Source organism: Nestor notabilis, unplaced genomic scaffold, assembly GCF_000696875.1.
Source record: "Nestor notabilis isolate BGI_N333 unplaced genomic scaffold, ASM69687v1 scaffold16043, whole genome shotgun sequence".
NCBI lineage: Eukaryota > Metazoa > Chordata > Aves > Psittaciformes > Psittacidae > Nestor > Nestor notabilis.
In genome coordinates, this window is record NW_009922573.1 from 32296 (window position 1) to 48535 (window position 16240).

At 44.0% G+C, this 16240-nt stretch overlaps 1 protein-coding gene across 1 annotated transcript in view; it reads right to left on the reverse strand.

Annotated features, from left to right (window-relative positions):
• Positions 1-14093, reverse strand: part of LOC104403533 (protein yippee-like 2) — a 20862-nt gene extending 6769 nt beyond the window's left edge. Inside the window, exon 1 of the mRNA XM_010011706.1 lies at positions 13781-14093. Coding sequence (XP_010010008.1) covers positions 13781-13897 — 117 coding nt within the window. The 5' untranslated portion in view covers positions 13898-14093. The remainder of the gene's footprint in view (positions 1-13780) is intronic.
• Between the last annotated feature and the right edge of the window lie 2147 nt (positions 14094-16240).

Below are 16240 nucleotides of genomic sequence, written 5' to 3' on the forward strand. Positions count from 1 at the left end.
CTGAAAAAAATGGAAAGGATTTTTTGTTGTTGTTTCCCACTGAAACAGTCCCAGCTCTGCGCTGCTAATGCTCATTGTCTGGCTGGAAACACATCTGTACATGCCAGCAACAAAACTCTTCGTCCCCATCCTGCCTGAGCCCTCTGAAATACAACACAAGCTTTTGAGATGTACAATGTACAACAGCTTATTCCTCCTGACTACTCACATTCAAAAACCTTCCCCACTCCTGGGTGCTCTGCTCAGCACAGAGGCATCTAAAAGCTGCAGGACCTAAGGAGTGCTGATTTGAGCACCCAGGTGGGAAACCACAAGCCTGGAGTCAGCTATTTGGCTGCTGACCCTTGCCTGCCAAGCTGTCTCTTGTTACAGCAGAAATTCCATGTTAAGATGCCTTTGGCAGCTGCTCTGGTTTAAGAAGTTCCTATCACCCAATTTACACTCATTATGGCCCCCTCAGCTGTGCTGATTCCAAATTAGATCTGTGAAATCATTATTTTTAAAAACAAATACTTTGGCAGGGGGTGGGTGGGTGGGTTTGAGGGAAATAGCTTTTCCTCCTTGTACCATATCATGGATCCAGTTTAAAGGGCAATCACACAGACTACTTAATAATCACAGTATGGGGGCAGACACAAGTCATTCAGAGTAGGAAGTTCTCAAGCTAAATTTGCTGTCAAAGCAGCACAGTGCAGAACTGCAGCTCTAGTGGGAGCCAGTCTGCATGATATGGAGTTTGGGTTTCACAGATGCTGCTAAACCAGATCTGCCACAGAAGAAAGTACAACATGCAGCCAGCATCTAAGAAGTGCCAGCTCCTTTGTGGTGGTGACACTCTGCTCACTAGAGATGGACTCAGCCTGCAAGACTCAAAACTGAATCCTTATATATTCAACACCCGTGACCTTGGGAGCTGTCGTATTGGTTTAGTCATTTTATTATATTCTGGCCTCAATCCTAAGTGCTGAATCTACCACTCTGTTTGCTCTGAGCAAGACACATGACTCCTTCAGAGCCTCCTTCAGCAGAGCAACAGCACGCAGGCAACCACACATGCGTGCAGGGAAGGGCTATGCCCCTCCATCACTCCAGCCTGTTTCATTCCTGCCTTCCCAACGCTATCAGACCTCTGCACTTCCACGATCCCGTTACTGATGACTGCTGAAGACACAGAGGGAAATTTTCACATTCATACAGTGCAGGGAAAGGCATGAATTCTGAATGTGCTCCAAACACACCTACACACCATACCCCTTTTTCCTAGCACCTACGGCTTCTCATTCACTGTGCAGCCCACTCAGCAGTTCCACACACTGAACAGATGACAGGATTAATACCCCAAGTCTTTGTGATGGCATTCGACAATAAGCTAAACACAAAAAGAGCTGGCTGGAATCATCTGGAAAGATAGGAAGCAGTTGCCAGGACTAAATGGCTACATACTGATACTTGTTCTCTGCAGCGTACAGCAGAGAAAACCCTCACTCACCTATATCCAGCTGGCAGCCTTTTAAAAAACCAATAAAACAAAAATGAAAAGGCAACTTGTCCCAAAGAGGTCCAAGAGGAAAAAGGAACAGAGCGTGCCCCTCCACACCATGCTCTTGAAAGGTACAAATAATTCTCACTGCAAGGACACAAACAGGAACAGAGGGCCTGAAGTTACTGCTGGAGATCAACGGCTGTAAGCACATCCCAGGCAATGCAAAGTGGTGGCATGAGGAGAAGCCAAATGACCACAGCCACCTGGACTCCTCAGAAAAAGGACATGTTTTCTGAGCCTGTGATGTCCCCACTGGGACAGAGCAATTCAGTGAGAAAGAGAAACAGTATTACAAACTCCCAGGTTTAGGAGGCACTGAAATCTGTGTAAGAAAATACAATGTATTCAGAAATAGCTCTGTCACTGCTTATTTCCCACTTACAATTATAACTTTTGTTTTTAAGTTACTACAGTCATTTGCACAACACTGATTATAAGATTCATCTAGTCTTGCTGCTGATTTAACCCTCAAACATCTAAGGATGAGATATCCTAATAAAATACCATTTGAACAGGGAGAGGAGACCTTTCAAGTATGACCAAAGCGTGATGTCAACTTGAGTGCACATGAATTTGCATATAAAGATAAGGCTACAAAACACAGGCTCTCCTCACACTCATCCTACTCCCTCTAGCAACTTAATCCCAATTCCCTTCAGTTGTTATTCCACCTAACAAGCAAGGTCACACAGAAAGCTCTGCCTTAATGGCACCTTTCAAGCCCTGTTAATTATGGCTATAATTATTTCATTAAAAAGTTAAGTCCTGCAATGTGTTTAGAGGAACCACTATACGTGGTAACAGCACTAGATGTATGATGGCTCTACACAGAGATTATTTGTGACTCACTGTGCAGTGGGAATGAAGTTGGGGAAATATAACTACAGAAATACCTGCTGCAGATTCTGGGATCTGCCCTAAACAGCATGAGCCACTTCAGCCATCTACTTGCATCACACTCGCGTTTTCCACAAGGAAGCACGAGTTCAGTTACTTGTTCCCTGTATGCTCACAGAGTAGAAAGACCTCCTCAGGGTTCACTAATTTCACCTTGTTCTTCCTCGCAGAAGAGACAGTCAGTGGTCAGATTAAACTGAGATTCAATTTTGCTCTGATTATGCGAGATACAGACCCATGTCAAAGGAACCAGTTACATTATTCCACCTTGTGCACATCTGTGACTTTACCCTGTTCCAGCTGCATTCCTGAGTTTTAATTGAGTTTTAACATGGGTCCTTAATGCTATTTAAAGCCCAAAGTCGATATGGAATTAGCGGACCAAACTCATCTCTGAAGTAATTCAATTAATTCAGCATGGCCTTATTTCCCAGCAGTTTATGTTGCTGTGTAAATACAGAGCAAATAACTACGGGTCTGCCACGTTTCATCGTGGGAACAGCTACATCCAAGCAGTTTTACATCATGTTTGTGTCTTAGGTTACGTAGTCTGTGAGAAGATGTGCACACTGGAAAGATGAAAGATGTTACTTCCATTTTTTTTATTCTGATGGAGATGTTACTGCAGTTTTTCATTCTGCTTCCTGGCAGCAGCAGGTGCTCATTCAACCCCCTCGTTCCCTCCACACCCAATGCAAACAGGAGCGAGACATGTTTCTGGTAAGAGCCTTTTGTCCCAACAGGAAGCAACTCAGCACTTTCAGTGCACAGAATAGGTGAGGAAAGACTGCAGATAGACAGTGCAAAAGGTCTGAACACACACCCGCAAAAATACCAGCAGGCAACACTGCTGGCATCACCTCTGCCTCCCATGAAATAAATTCTCTGCTGCTTGGAATGGTGATATTGTCAGGGAAAAGGTCAATGTAACGGTGCAAACTGTCAGTGACTGAAGCACCTCACACTTCTGCTACATCCCACTTTTGTGGGGAAAGAATCAATTATTGCTTTGTGTGCAAGAGGAGAAACTTCACCCCTTGGAACCGTTTCAACTGAAGCAGTGCTGTGTGAGCTGGGTCCAATACTTCTATCCCACGTGCCACAACTAGACTTTCCCAAGAGACCGAATTTAGCTGTCACCACCAGCTGAAGTCATCTTCATCCCAACTCAAACACACAAAAGCCCTTCAGCACTCACACAGCTTTCACATCACGGACTCTGCTGTACTCTGAAATCCAAGTGTTCTGGTGCCTTCTGCCAGCCTCCCCACTGCTTGTCTTTAAGATACTCAGCTTTGCTCAAAATTCAGGCAAATTTAAATAATAGTTGATTTTTTTTGTTTTAGTAAGGACTTTGTTTTTAAATGAGATTCTCTCATCTTTTCATGTTTCTAGGAGCTGAAACTAAGAAAAATCAGCAGAGTTGACAAGACTTTAAAAAAATGCCAAAGAAGAGGTGTCATGAACCACTAAGGGCACTCAATGCACACTCTGCAGCACTATCTCTGTCATATTGGTGCTGCTCAGGAAGACAGAAAACAGCAGGACTGTGGAGATGCCCAATCCCATCAGAAGCAAGCCACGGAACACTGCTCTGTCCTGTTCATCGAAGCGGTTCTCCAAACACATCAGCACAACACGAAGGTGACACCGATGCTCTGATGCGGCTGTGTTACTCCCAGGCAGATAGGCTGTACAAACTGATTTAAATGGGTCAGGATCCAGGAGCAAATTCCCAGTTATTACCTCATGCGTCAGTATGACTGTCCATTATCACCAGAGGGGAGAGCAAGAGAAAAATGCAAAGAAAAATTTTATATTGCAACTGCAGAGAGCTCTCTTCTGAGGCTTTGCAATTAATGAAGAGCAGTATTTTGGAAATATAGATTGGCCAAAACTGAGGGGTTTGATTTTCCCCAAGTGCACAGATTTCTAACACAACTTACCACTCTGCTAAGCTAAAGCCTGAGCTTTATATAAAGCTCTATAAAGCACGTCAACATTCAGAAAGTAGGTGCAAACTGCTCTGGCCCCTTCTCTCCCTCCAACATGCCTGGCAGGCTGTCCTCCAGCCCTTGGCTCAGTTCAAACACAACACTCTTAAGTCTCATGGTGTTATCATGAGCCCCGTGCTATTTGGCCTCCTTATTAAAACCCTGGGCTCCCAGACTCTGCTCTTATTTTTGTGTTTCTAGCCCCCAGACTTCAAATTGAAGTTTCAAAATGTGAACGTTAAAGGCACAAACAACTGAAGGCAAATAAAAAATACAGCAAATTTATTACTTCTATAAAACTTTCCAGTATTTTGAGGTTTCCCTTGTGATTTTGATGGTTTCTGGCTGCTGCTGTTGTGCTTCAAAACTTGAGTTTAGGATGAAAAAGGATGGAAATATTGTGGGAAACAAAGCAGATGTAGTATTTACTTCTAAAAGCAATTACTCTGACTTATTTAGGGGGGCACACAAAACCAGAGCAGCTTCAGGAAAGAGATTCCTCTCTTCTCTGCAGCCCAAGCAGGAGGACAGATGTGCGTGACTAAGAGCCATGGAGCTCAGGAGAGCAGGTAGCACGGGCACTGCATCAGGGAGCAACTGCTCCCTTCCTCTGTTATTCAGCTTCCTTCAGCTGAAGGAAAATCCAAAGCTGAAGTAACACAGCACTGGGCAGAGCAGGCGAAGAAGAGCAGCACAGCTTCTGTGAGTGTGGATGGCTGCCTCGTGCCCCTACTTCAGATCAAGAATTCAAGATCTACCAGAGGATCTACCAAAGGGAATTTAGCATCAAGTTCTTCGACCTGGTCGTCATCTTCCTGTGGGGTGCACACTACCATTGTTACAGCAGCAGCCGTGGAGGTTTTGCCCCATTTTTGAGCACTGCTGTCTTCCTGCAGGTTGATGGCAGCTCAAAGCATCTAACAGTCATTTTAGGAGTGGCAGCAGGAAGGGTAAAGCCCTTTCTTTCCACATTAATTGTTGCTACTGCATGGATTTTAGAGATAAACACAAAACAGAACTGGGATGGAAGATGGCAACTGCTATAATGCAACAAGTTATTTAATTTGCAGCATAACAGTGACCGTATCAGTGGAACACTGTATTCCATTAATACAGCTGCTAAGCTCACAATAGCACCAATGCTGACTGTGAGAGCAGACTTGCTTTTCAGCAAAAGCAGATCTGTCCAAGGCAGCAGCACTAGGTAAGAACCACTGCAGTGAGATGAAGCCACCATATGTACATCTTACTGCTGAGAAGGTTTATCAAAAGTTATCCTTTGTTGTTTAATTCTGAATGTTTGTCTCTGCTATGAAACAAGCATCATGATACTGAAATTTGTTTTATTACTGTGGAGGTGTCCTCTATGAAATCAAACAAAAATGTGAGTGCCAGAGGACAGGTCCCCAGACACTGAGGTCTCCTGGGCACACCAGAGTGCAGGACAGGCCCACCCTCCTACAGATGTGACACGTGTATACACATGTACCCATGTCTTCATTTCTCACCAGCTTCCCCTCTCAGAACTAGGCTGGAATTCAGGTGTTCATATTTGAGACACTGTATAAGCAGCTAAGCTAAATCTGATTTTAACTCATTCCTTCCATGACAGTCACTACTGAAAGGAGAGATGACTGCAAATCTTCAAATTCCAGGTTAAGACAGTCTCAGTTTCTACCTTTGTTATTGCTACTTATTCTAACAGTTGTGATTTCTATGCAAAAACACAATGTATTTTAAGAGAGAAGACTCTGGGTGGAGTTTCCTTGTGCACTGAAGCTTCAGTCCTTGCCTGTGTCAGTTCTGGTGGATGAGAAAAACTGTCAGGCCAAACACCTCCAACAGACAAATGCTGAGGTCCCTCTGCAGGAGGTGCCAGAGTCTCAGAGAGATCTGCTTCTTGCTGGCAGACATAACAGGTATGAAGCCCTCTGACAGCATTTTCTGCTACTATAAAATGAGACAGCAATAGAAATTATCACAAGGAAACCCTCCTGAGAAGCCAGGGTCTTCCTCCCAGGAGGCAGTAGCTGAAACCCCCCCAGCATGGCCCCTGCACTCATGTGTGTGTGACTGAATTACACATTAAACCAGAGGTCTCAGAGCTCGAGACTCCTGGCTGCGTTTTTCCTGGGCTCCTTCTTAAAGCTATAAATCAGATTAAAAGCACACACCTGCACGGAGTGCATAGGGCAGCTCACCCCATCAACAAGCCCCCAAGCCTGCTGGCATTTCCTCCTCTTCCAGCTACAAGGGCCAACAACTGAAACACAGAGCAAACCCAGGAGGGTTCAGAGCTGATCAACTCCATGCTCCAGTTGTTCAGGATTTGCAGCAGTTGCAGCAAAACCCCTTATGATTCACTGTCCTTCATCCCTGGCAGTTCCCTGGATAATAAATGAGAATAATATTTTATTTATGCCCAGGTCATCAATTCTAAGGCAGAGGAAGCAGCAGACGAAAGGAGAGTTATTTCCATAAAGAAAGTGATAGATTAGAAAAACCCATTTTTATCCTGTCCCTCCTCCTTGACAGGGATTTCTAAACTGTTTTGAATTATTACCTTTTTCCTTCCCCTCTCCCCCCACTCTCCCCCGGACTGAATTAAGTCTTTTAAAATCACATAGCAATTAATTGCTGTATAAACACAATTACACAGGGAGGTAGAAATTACCTTGGCTCGTTCTGTTAAACCAGCCACATCCTGACTAAATAAAAGGCCTGATCCTGACTGTCTTCAGACCCCATTGCAAACAACAGGATCTGAGGGACCACAGTGACTTGTAAGGTAAGCCCCAGAGGAAGTAATTACACAGGACAGAAAAATCTGATTTAGGTAGCTGAATAGGTACTACAAATACTCGTTACACAGCTCACATTTCATATCCTGGCTTTTTCCTGCAAAAGGGCATTGTTGTTTGTTTATTCCCTCTCAAACAGAGGCTGCTCAGAGTTTATGAGAGGTACTCAAATGACAGCCTTTGAGATCCACTCCCCTCCTCCCTGCTGCAATACAGGCTAGCAACAGCAAGGCCAGCAAGCACCACTTGTGCTAGTAGAGGTCCTGGGGATGAATTTGATTCCAAGAGTTCATCTCCACCTAATCAGTGCTCAGTCTCCTGGTCAAAACACTGAAGGAAAGGGCTCCCATTTAACAACTTTGATGAGTCACTGTTCTACTGAGAATTGAAATCTTCTCAACCTCCATTTAATTCTAAACTTCATGGAAGCCAGGAACTACATGCTACCTTACCTCAAGTTCACAGCAGTGAAAGGGGAAGCTAAAACAACTCTAATGACTCCTCATGGAACTACTTTGCTGTTTAGCACTTACAGATTGAACTCTAGCAATACTTGCAATTAAGAGTGAGCTCTGAATAATACCCAAAAGTGACAATTCACTAGGGAACAAGAGCTGAAAAGTAGGATCCAAAAGCTATTGGACAGCTTTTGTAACGTGCATAAAATTGATAATGCATAAAGAGCTAACAGCAAATAAATGAACAAAAAGCTTACTGTGCAGTGCTGAGCCAGTAAGGCTAATACAATTATGACATCTGTACACTGCAAAGATGTTACTGCTGGAGCCTGAGGCTGAAACAATGAGACCAGCCCCATTTCCATTCCTAAAAAGATGTCAAAATGTACAAAATGTGTAATTTTTGTGGTTGTCTTCTATAGAACTCGGAAAAGCAACACTGCACCATGCCAAAGTTGAGACTATTTAGCCTATGAAAATAAGTGATCCATCAAGAGTGACCTTGGGTACTGCATATCACAACCTTTTATACGGAGAAATAGTAGGTACTATAGGTCTATTTCATTAGCAAAAGAAAGAAAATAATGGCCAATGACAGGAAGCACAAGCCAGACAAATCTAAATTCAAAGTCTCCAATTTTTAATAGTAAGGATGATTAACCACTGGAAAAAATGACCAAGGGGAGCAGTGAATTGTACCTCTTGAAGTCTTCAAATCAAGACTAAATGCTTTTTCTGAAAAACATGTTGCAATCATAATGAAATCCACTGGCCCGTGCTCTAGAGGTGGTCAGATGTGATGATGTGATAAACTCCTTCTGCCCTTAAGAGTTCACTACCATGAAGCTGGGAACTTAAATTTGTATTTGGGAAGAAACAAGATCTACTTTTAAAGCAAGAAGAAACCTTATTGTAGTGAAGAAGAATAACTTCACTCACAAAAAGGGAATACTCACCTCACCCCACACAATTTTTTCCTATGGTGGAAATGCACGATTACACTTGACTAGTCTTGGACACTTACTAGATGCCTCTTTTGAAACAACAGCATCACAATTTTAGGATTATTGTTTTAGCTTGTGCATATGCTCCCCCAGCCAGCAAATAACTTCATGTCTTCAAGGCAAACTGACATACAAATATCAACTGGTTCATAAGAAGTAAAGCACTAAGAACATGACACGCTATCTTGCCCATGTACTCAGAAAGAAAAAAAGCCCCCCCCCCCAAATAAGAACCCCCACCCCAAACCCCCCAGACAAAATCCCCCAACAATTGCTGCTTCCTTCACCTATGGTGCATCAAATACTTTAAAAGTAGCTGAATTCATCCACAACTTCTCTGAAAGCCAGCACCAAAGTTTCAAACCCTTTTAGGATCCCCAACATGCAGCATGGAGCAAAGTTTGATGCTTTCAGCGCTCCATAAAGCTCACTAAGAGCCTGTTGTACCAACAAGCTCAGGCTCCAGCAGTCTGCTAGCCAGGGAAGCAGCTAGGTCACAATGACTGGGAGCGAGGTTTGCTTATAAACCTTGCAACTCTTATCTGAGAAGATAGAGAAGAGAGCTTCTAAGTGTTCCCTAGCTAACAATCTAACCCCAACTGAGAAAGTCAGGCACACACAAATCTGTATTTTTTCTAAATTCTCTGTGCTGGAGGAGCTGCAGCCTTTTGTGTTGAAGGATTTCATATCCATGTTCAGTAAGGGTCCCATGCAGACATCAAAGGAAAACATTAAATTCCCTCAGCAAGCCTTAGGCTAACTTCAGAGGATACATCACTGCATAATGTTCAGCAGTTGGATCACAGTAATTCATGAAAAAAAGAAACTGCAGGACGCCCACAAGACATTCTCGACATATTTCCATAATCAGGGACATTTCTGCTAAATTACTGTTCACACAGCAAAAAAAGTCAGCAACCAAAACACCACCATAGCTGTGTTTGGCCTCTGTCTTTCTGCTCTTGTTCCCATCCTTTTCTACTGGACACTAAGTACATATGAATTCAAACAAAAAAGGCTGACAGAGTCTGAAGAACACAGAGCAGGTAGAACCCAGCACCACATCTACCACTTTGAGAAACAGAAAAGATGCTATTTACTCTGTCAAACATCTATTATGTTAGCTGTTCCCCCAGGCCCCAGTAGAAAATGATGCAGAAGGCACATTTCTCAGGAAAAGCCCCTCTACCTTCTTCCTGGAGAGGTTTTGCCACCATTGAGTATTGAAAATAGATTCTAAAAACAATGGGATGTTGTGCCTGGGAAGGATAAATGTAGCAACAAGTACATTTCGCTTATTTTTTGGCAATCAGAACACACTGAAATGTGCTTTTTAACTACAGTTGCCTGGAATGGTATTCTTGTTTTTACAGTAAAGCCAAAGAGGATTAGGACACACTGTACTAATTCATAAGAGCAGACAGTACCTGCTCCAGAGCTTTATTTTCCAAGCACACTGGACTAAACAGCAGCATTTCAATTGTACAGGTGGGGAAAGGAGGAACAAAGGCATCAAATGACTTACTCAAGGTCACACAGGAATCTGTTGCAGGGCAAGGTTGAGATCCCAAAGTCTCAGTCCACTTAGGCTTTGGAAAAAGCAATGAAACAAGAGCATGTGCTAAATTCGGCACAGATTTTTAAATGATGCATTGCTACAAGGGAACAAGAACCTCCACTTACGCTAACCCAGACACCAAAGGAACATATAAAGGAAAACTAGTTACTCACTCCACCCAATCTATCTGATCACCTTATATTTCCTAAGTCAGTAAGACCTTTCTTGGCCAGACAATCCAACCCACAATTTAGATCTTATTACAAATCAGACACACTAAATCACTTTCTCCCTCTGGCTGCAGAAGATAAAAGGCCAAGTAAGCAGGTAACATTTTGGTAACTGGCTTCATATAACAGCTTTGGATTTTCTTAAAAGCCCCAGCATCGATTATTTTCTTTAAATAGCAATGGCTTATTGAGAAACCTTCTACCCATTTTAATGCACAAGGTTTTCCTGAAGTAGAATAGAAAAGAAAGCAAAAACTGACCTGCAAAGGCATATTTGTCAAAGAGTTTTGGATACTCAGTCCTAGCAAAATGCTTTGAAGCCAGAGTAAGTTAACACTGGTGCTGAAGGACTAAGAGGGAAAACTTGGAGCTGAAAAGCATGGACAGACGCAGAGTAATATTGGGATTCAGCTCCAGCTTGTGTTTCAGCCGACAGCACGAGCCAGTGCTGCAACTTGTATGTATCCAAAGGATCTATAAAGCTCATGGCATGCAAAGCAGCACAGCATTCATGTGGTCTCTGCACAACTTGGGGCAAAAGGAATAGAGGAATTAATTTCATCAAGCCAAATCACCAACACCCTGCTGTTACATAAAAGCCTGTTTTCTGGGGAACGTTTCCAAAGATGGTGTCATTTGGGCTGTTTTTATTAAAGTGACATAGTCATGTCCAAGATGAGATACATTGCAGACTGAGAAACAGTCGGGTTTGACAAAATCTCCCACTCCCTTTTCAGTCCTTATGGTGCTTGTTTCTTCCTTCCGTTTGCTACATTTTCGTATGGAAAGCAAGCGTGGCAACTGCAATGCTGAGTTCTCAGATGCTAATATATAAGCCTGTGATGAAAGAACTGCAGAAGGCCTCAGGGAGATGTTTAAAACCTAACTCAAACAGATAAAAGATGACTGTTTAAGTTTGCCTGGGAAAGTTTCTACACATACTGGAAACCTCTTGAGGCAGGGACTGCCCTTTTGTTCAGTTTAATAGCCAGCTGTACAAATTATGATTGCACAATTACTTTCATAAGGTTTTCAATTATACAAAGAATGTATCTTATTAAGGTTTAAAACTATGAGAAATAAAACCTAAAACCCCAAACCCTCTGCATTCAAGTTGCACGACCCTCTAGTGCTCCAGCAGCCCTGGAGTTAATACTTTCCATGATTTAGTACAGAGCCTCACATTGTGCTTTCATACCTTCCCTTCCGTGTCCATACTTTAGCAGTCAGCATTTTTGGGCAGTTTCTGCATGCCTCAATGGCTAGAAGCTCAAATTCCAAGCAGTCTGCAGCAATGGCACTGCTCTGCTGGAAGCTCCTTACCAGCAAAGCTGGCTGCATCACCCAGTGGACCAGAAGGAGCACAGACATGGAACAAGGAGGGGAAGGAAACATCTAAGGTGAAACCACTGGGCATGCACAGCCTTGTGTTTTCCATGGCTGGGAACCAGCTATGTCAAAATAAAACAGAGCACAAACTCTAATGTACCATAAAGCCGGTAAGTAAAACAAGCCACCTTCTTTATCCAGTACAGCATCTTCTGTGTTCCAACACAGAATCCAGCTGGTAACAAACTCCCAAATGGAAGGCAGGGGAGTGACTACCCCATTTTACAGATATCTCAGCTGAGCACAGGAGTCTGAAGTCACACAGCTGATTCAAGAGGTCATATGTATTTCATATCCAGACCTGGGCACAGATTGCTGTTGACATTTCCATTTCAAAACTTATTTCTGTTGAGGAAATGTACAACCTTCTGCTCTTTAAAAGCCTGAGGGTTTGTGGTCCTCAAGGACAGCTCTGCTCAGAACCACTGCAGTTGTACCAGAACAAGAGAAGCCCCCATGAGTCCCAGAATGACTCAGAGGTGATAGCCAAATAGGAAGCCTGTCTATCCAGAAACTGCAAAACCCAAAACAGCAGCAGTCTGCAATCAGCATTATTCATATCAGAATACTCAAAATCAGCTGTCTGCCATAAGAGACAGCATCACAGAGGTATGCATCAACCTGGTTCATGCAACAACCAAGAGAAAAAAGGAGGGAGAAAGCTTCCAATGGAAGACGACAGGTCTGAGGACCCAACTCAGAGGTCCAAAGGGACCTCCACAGCTGCTAAGGTGTTGACCCTGTAAAGACAGACGCCACTGGCGCAAGGTGATACGTTCCAGTATTTTCTTTGCAAACAGGAAGAGAAGCAGCACTACACACCTTCTAACGGGCAAAGCACCTCTGTCCTCTGTGATCCCAGCCTTTCTCTTAAAGCTGCTCCAGGAAGCTAACTGGTCTAAGCTGCACATGCACACAGCTCACAGCACTATTTCCTCTCATCTCAGCTAATAAATCTTATGGTGCGTGTGCACTTCTGAACACACATTTTATTAGCTGAATAAACTCTATGGAACAGTTGATTGCCAAGGCAGTCAAAACCCAGAGACCTGGTGCCTGGCCACAGCCTGGCACTGCAGGCTCCAATGGACACTCCAAGAAAGTCTAGTTTTCACACTTCAGAAAGAGATCCTCTTACTGGCTTGCTCCCTCTGCATCAAAGGCCCCTAACTTACTGGCTCTGAAAGCTTTTAATTTAGCTTATTCTCAAGACCTTTGCCTTTGTGATCAACAGATCAGAAGACAGGACAGAATCCTTCCACCATCCCTTGCTCAGAGCACCTCCTACAATCCATCCCTTGCTTTTTCACTGCAAAGCATCTTGTTAGCAAACTGGCAAAAAAATTAGAGGATTTGAGCAACAACTCATTAGTCTTCGGAAATCCATCTTACATTTCAGTAGAAGCATCAGAGAACCTTCCCTTAAGTAGGGGCTTTAGTGTAGTTTAGTACAGTTCAGAGGTTAACAGGGAAAACATCTCCAGACACTTCACCTCCAAATCATAATCATGCAACAACCCTTTGGCTGTGCTGACAAGTATGTATATGAAGAAGAAGAGTCAGGAAAGTAATTTACACAGTCCTACGCATCAGTTAGTGCAGTTTTACAGCTGGAAATGAGAGGGAGGAGGCAGTATCATGAGCAGAGACAGATCACCTGTAAGCACTCCAGAGGCCTGAGTTTTGAATCCTGTTCCTACAGGTATTTTCAAGAACACTCAAAACAAAACCAGCAGCTCACAAATAGATCCTTTAGGCTGAAAGCCCATTTTCCAAGCAAAAACTGCAGTACCAGTTAAGACCAGGCACTTCCAGAGCAAGTGACCTGCAGCGTGAGCAAACACACCCTTCCGTTCCCAGGGAGCAGGCGTCCACCCAGCACCTGCGGGTGAGGTCATGCACGTACCTTGGAAATGAGCTCATCGTGGTTGGCAAGATGAGCCCTGCAGTGAATGCAGCTATAGGTCCTGTGGCACGAAGGCAGATATGCCTGGAAAGTCTTGGACCTTGTCATCTTCACCATTGGAGCCACTGAGTGCTGTGTGAACTCTGGGGTGGCCCAGGAGGCACTCCCGCAGGACGGGTCGCACGGGAAACACCGGAAGACACAGGTAAAGGCCGTGGTTTGGCAGGTGATGGGTGTGGGGCAGGCTCCACACGCTGGTGACCGCTTCAGAGGAAGAGATCTGGGCAGAGGGAATGGGGGACTTCACACAGACCTGCATGCAAAAAAACAGAGACGGAACACTCAGCTCACAAAGGTGGCAATGATCTCCTCACCCACAGGATGATCTAGGGTTAGATCGAGAGAGCAGGGAAGAATCGGAGCAGCCATGATGTCTGTGGATTAGATCAAGGCAGGCAGATTTGTATTCACAGCTCAGCCACTGACTTGCTGATTGTCCTCACATCTTCCTGCTTCTGTTGTCTACCATCTTCCTATCACTCCAATGCTTACAACCTCTATTCATTCTTCCAAGACTTAATCGATTTGGAAATGACTAGAGATGCACAGAGATGCCAAGATGACTTTCATCAAACCTAGTCTCCCAGACACCTCTGGGGAACTGCACATGTCAAGGTCCCACTCTGCACCACCCCTTGGAGAAGATGGGCTCTGTTAGCTAGAGAGAAAGTCAGGATCCTGCCAGCTGCTGTCCTGTCAACTCACTAATGTGACACTCTGGAAACCCATGGAAAAGCTGGAGCTGGACATGGGTTTTCTCAGCCACCAGGAAAGTACATGAGTCGCCAAACCAGTTCTTCTCTCCATTCTGCCCTAGTTTCCACATGGGAAACGAAGGATTACTTCATCACACTCTCCTTTTATGTCTCCCTGCAAGTTCTGAATGTAGAAGCTACTCTATAAAAACTGCACCCTAGTTTTGTTCTTTACTCAGAATACCTGACAGCAGTCAAATAAGGAGAAGCCTTTGATGACTATTCTTGATAGTGAGAGACAGTGAAAAATCCTATTCAGGATGGAAACACCTTTTTAACAATCTGACATCATCTCACAGAGCCTGCAAGGCAGTTCAAGTCTGGGTCTCTTTGGCAGGAATTAGTTTTTCAGATCCCACATCTATGAGCCTTACCAGCTACAAATGTTTCTTTTGAGGACAGAAGCAGCATAAAGGATAAAGGAGGCAGCTCCTCTCCCTCCCCGACACATGGCGTGTATGCATGCTCTAGAAATTAATTATGAATTCTGGCTGCTCCTCCCATGAGGATTTTCCCTTCCATAAAACATAAGACCCTGCTCAGTCCCTCAGTCTGCACTTTGTGTATCAAATACTTGAATACCATCCACACCCCACCCCCTAAAATAAGAAAACCAAGATGTAAAACCCCCACACCTGACCCACAATGGAAATTCCTGAAGTGAACAAACCAGCAAAGTACAAGAGCTTAAGAGCTGGTCTCTAAGATGGGATGAGTAACATGCCTGAAGCATAGCTGATAATCTTCCAGGTTAGAATAAAGCCAGCCCAGGTCACTATGCTACTAAAACAGCTCCCTGGCATTTGCGTGCTAAGCAGGTTCTGCTGCTGCCCAGTAGGATGCACCCTCCTAGGAAAGGCACCAGCCCCACACCTGGCTCAAGATATGCTGCAGAGAAGGGCTGGACTGGAGCTACTCTAAGCAAATACATCCCTCTGCCTTGCTAAAAGGGAAACTGTCAAAGCAGCTCAACAGAAATCAGAAAGTCTATCAGGGAACTGAAAGCAGGGCCCAAGAAAATTGTTACAGAATTCATAAGCATCCGATTTAGGCAATCTCATGACCATTTAGGCAATCTCATGACCAGTGTTAGCATTGGTTACAAGTATCAAGCCATGACAAAACTGTCCAAGTCATACTTGAAAACAACAAAAATCAGACTGTGAATCCATTACTGCTGTTTGCTGGAAAGCCTCATGTATGACCACCATGAGACAGCAAGATCTGCAAAAACACCTCATCGCTTATGTACTGAAGTGCCATTTACAGAACCTCATCTTCAACACTTCTGCTCCTAAGCTGTCTTGTCATTGTTGAAAAAGAAGATTCAAGGTATCCAAGTTGCTTCAGTGTTTCTGAAAGCATCACCCACTGAACCTGCTGCCAGCTGGACAACCCTCGTGACCACCGTGAGACAGCAAGATCTGCAAAAACACCTCATCGCTTATGTACTGAAGTGCCATTTACAGAACCTCATCTTCAACACTTCTGCTCCTAAGCTGTCTTGTCATTGTTGAAAAAGAAGATTCAAGGTATCCAAGTTGCTTCAGTGTTTCTGAAAGCATCACCCACTGAACCTGCTGCCAGCTGGACAACCCTCAAAAGCTAGGCATGTCATCTGCAAGCCTTCCAGTAACCAGTTCCT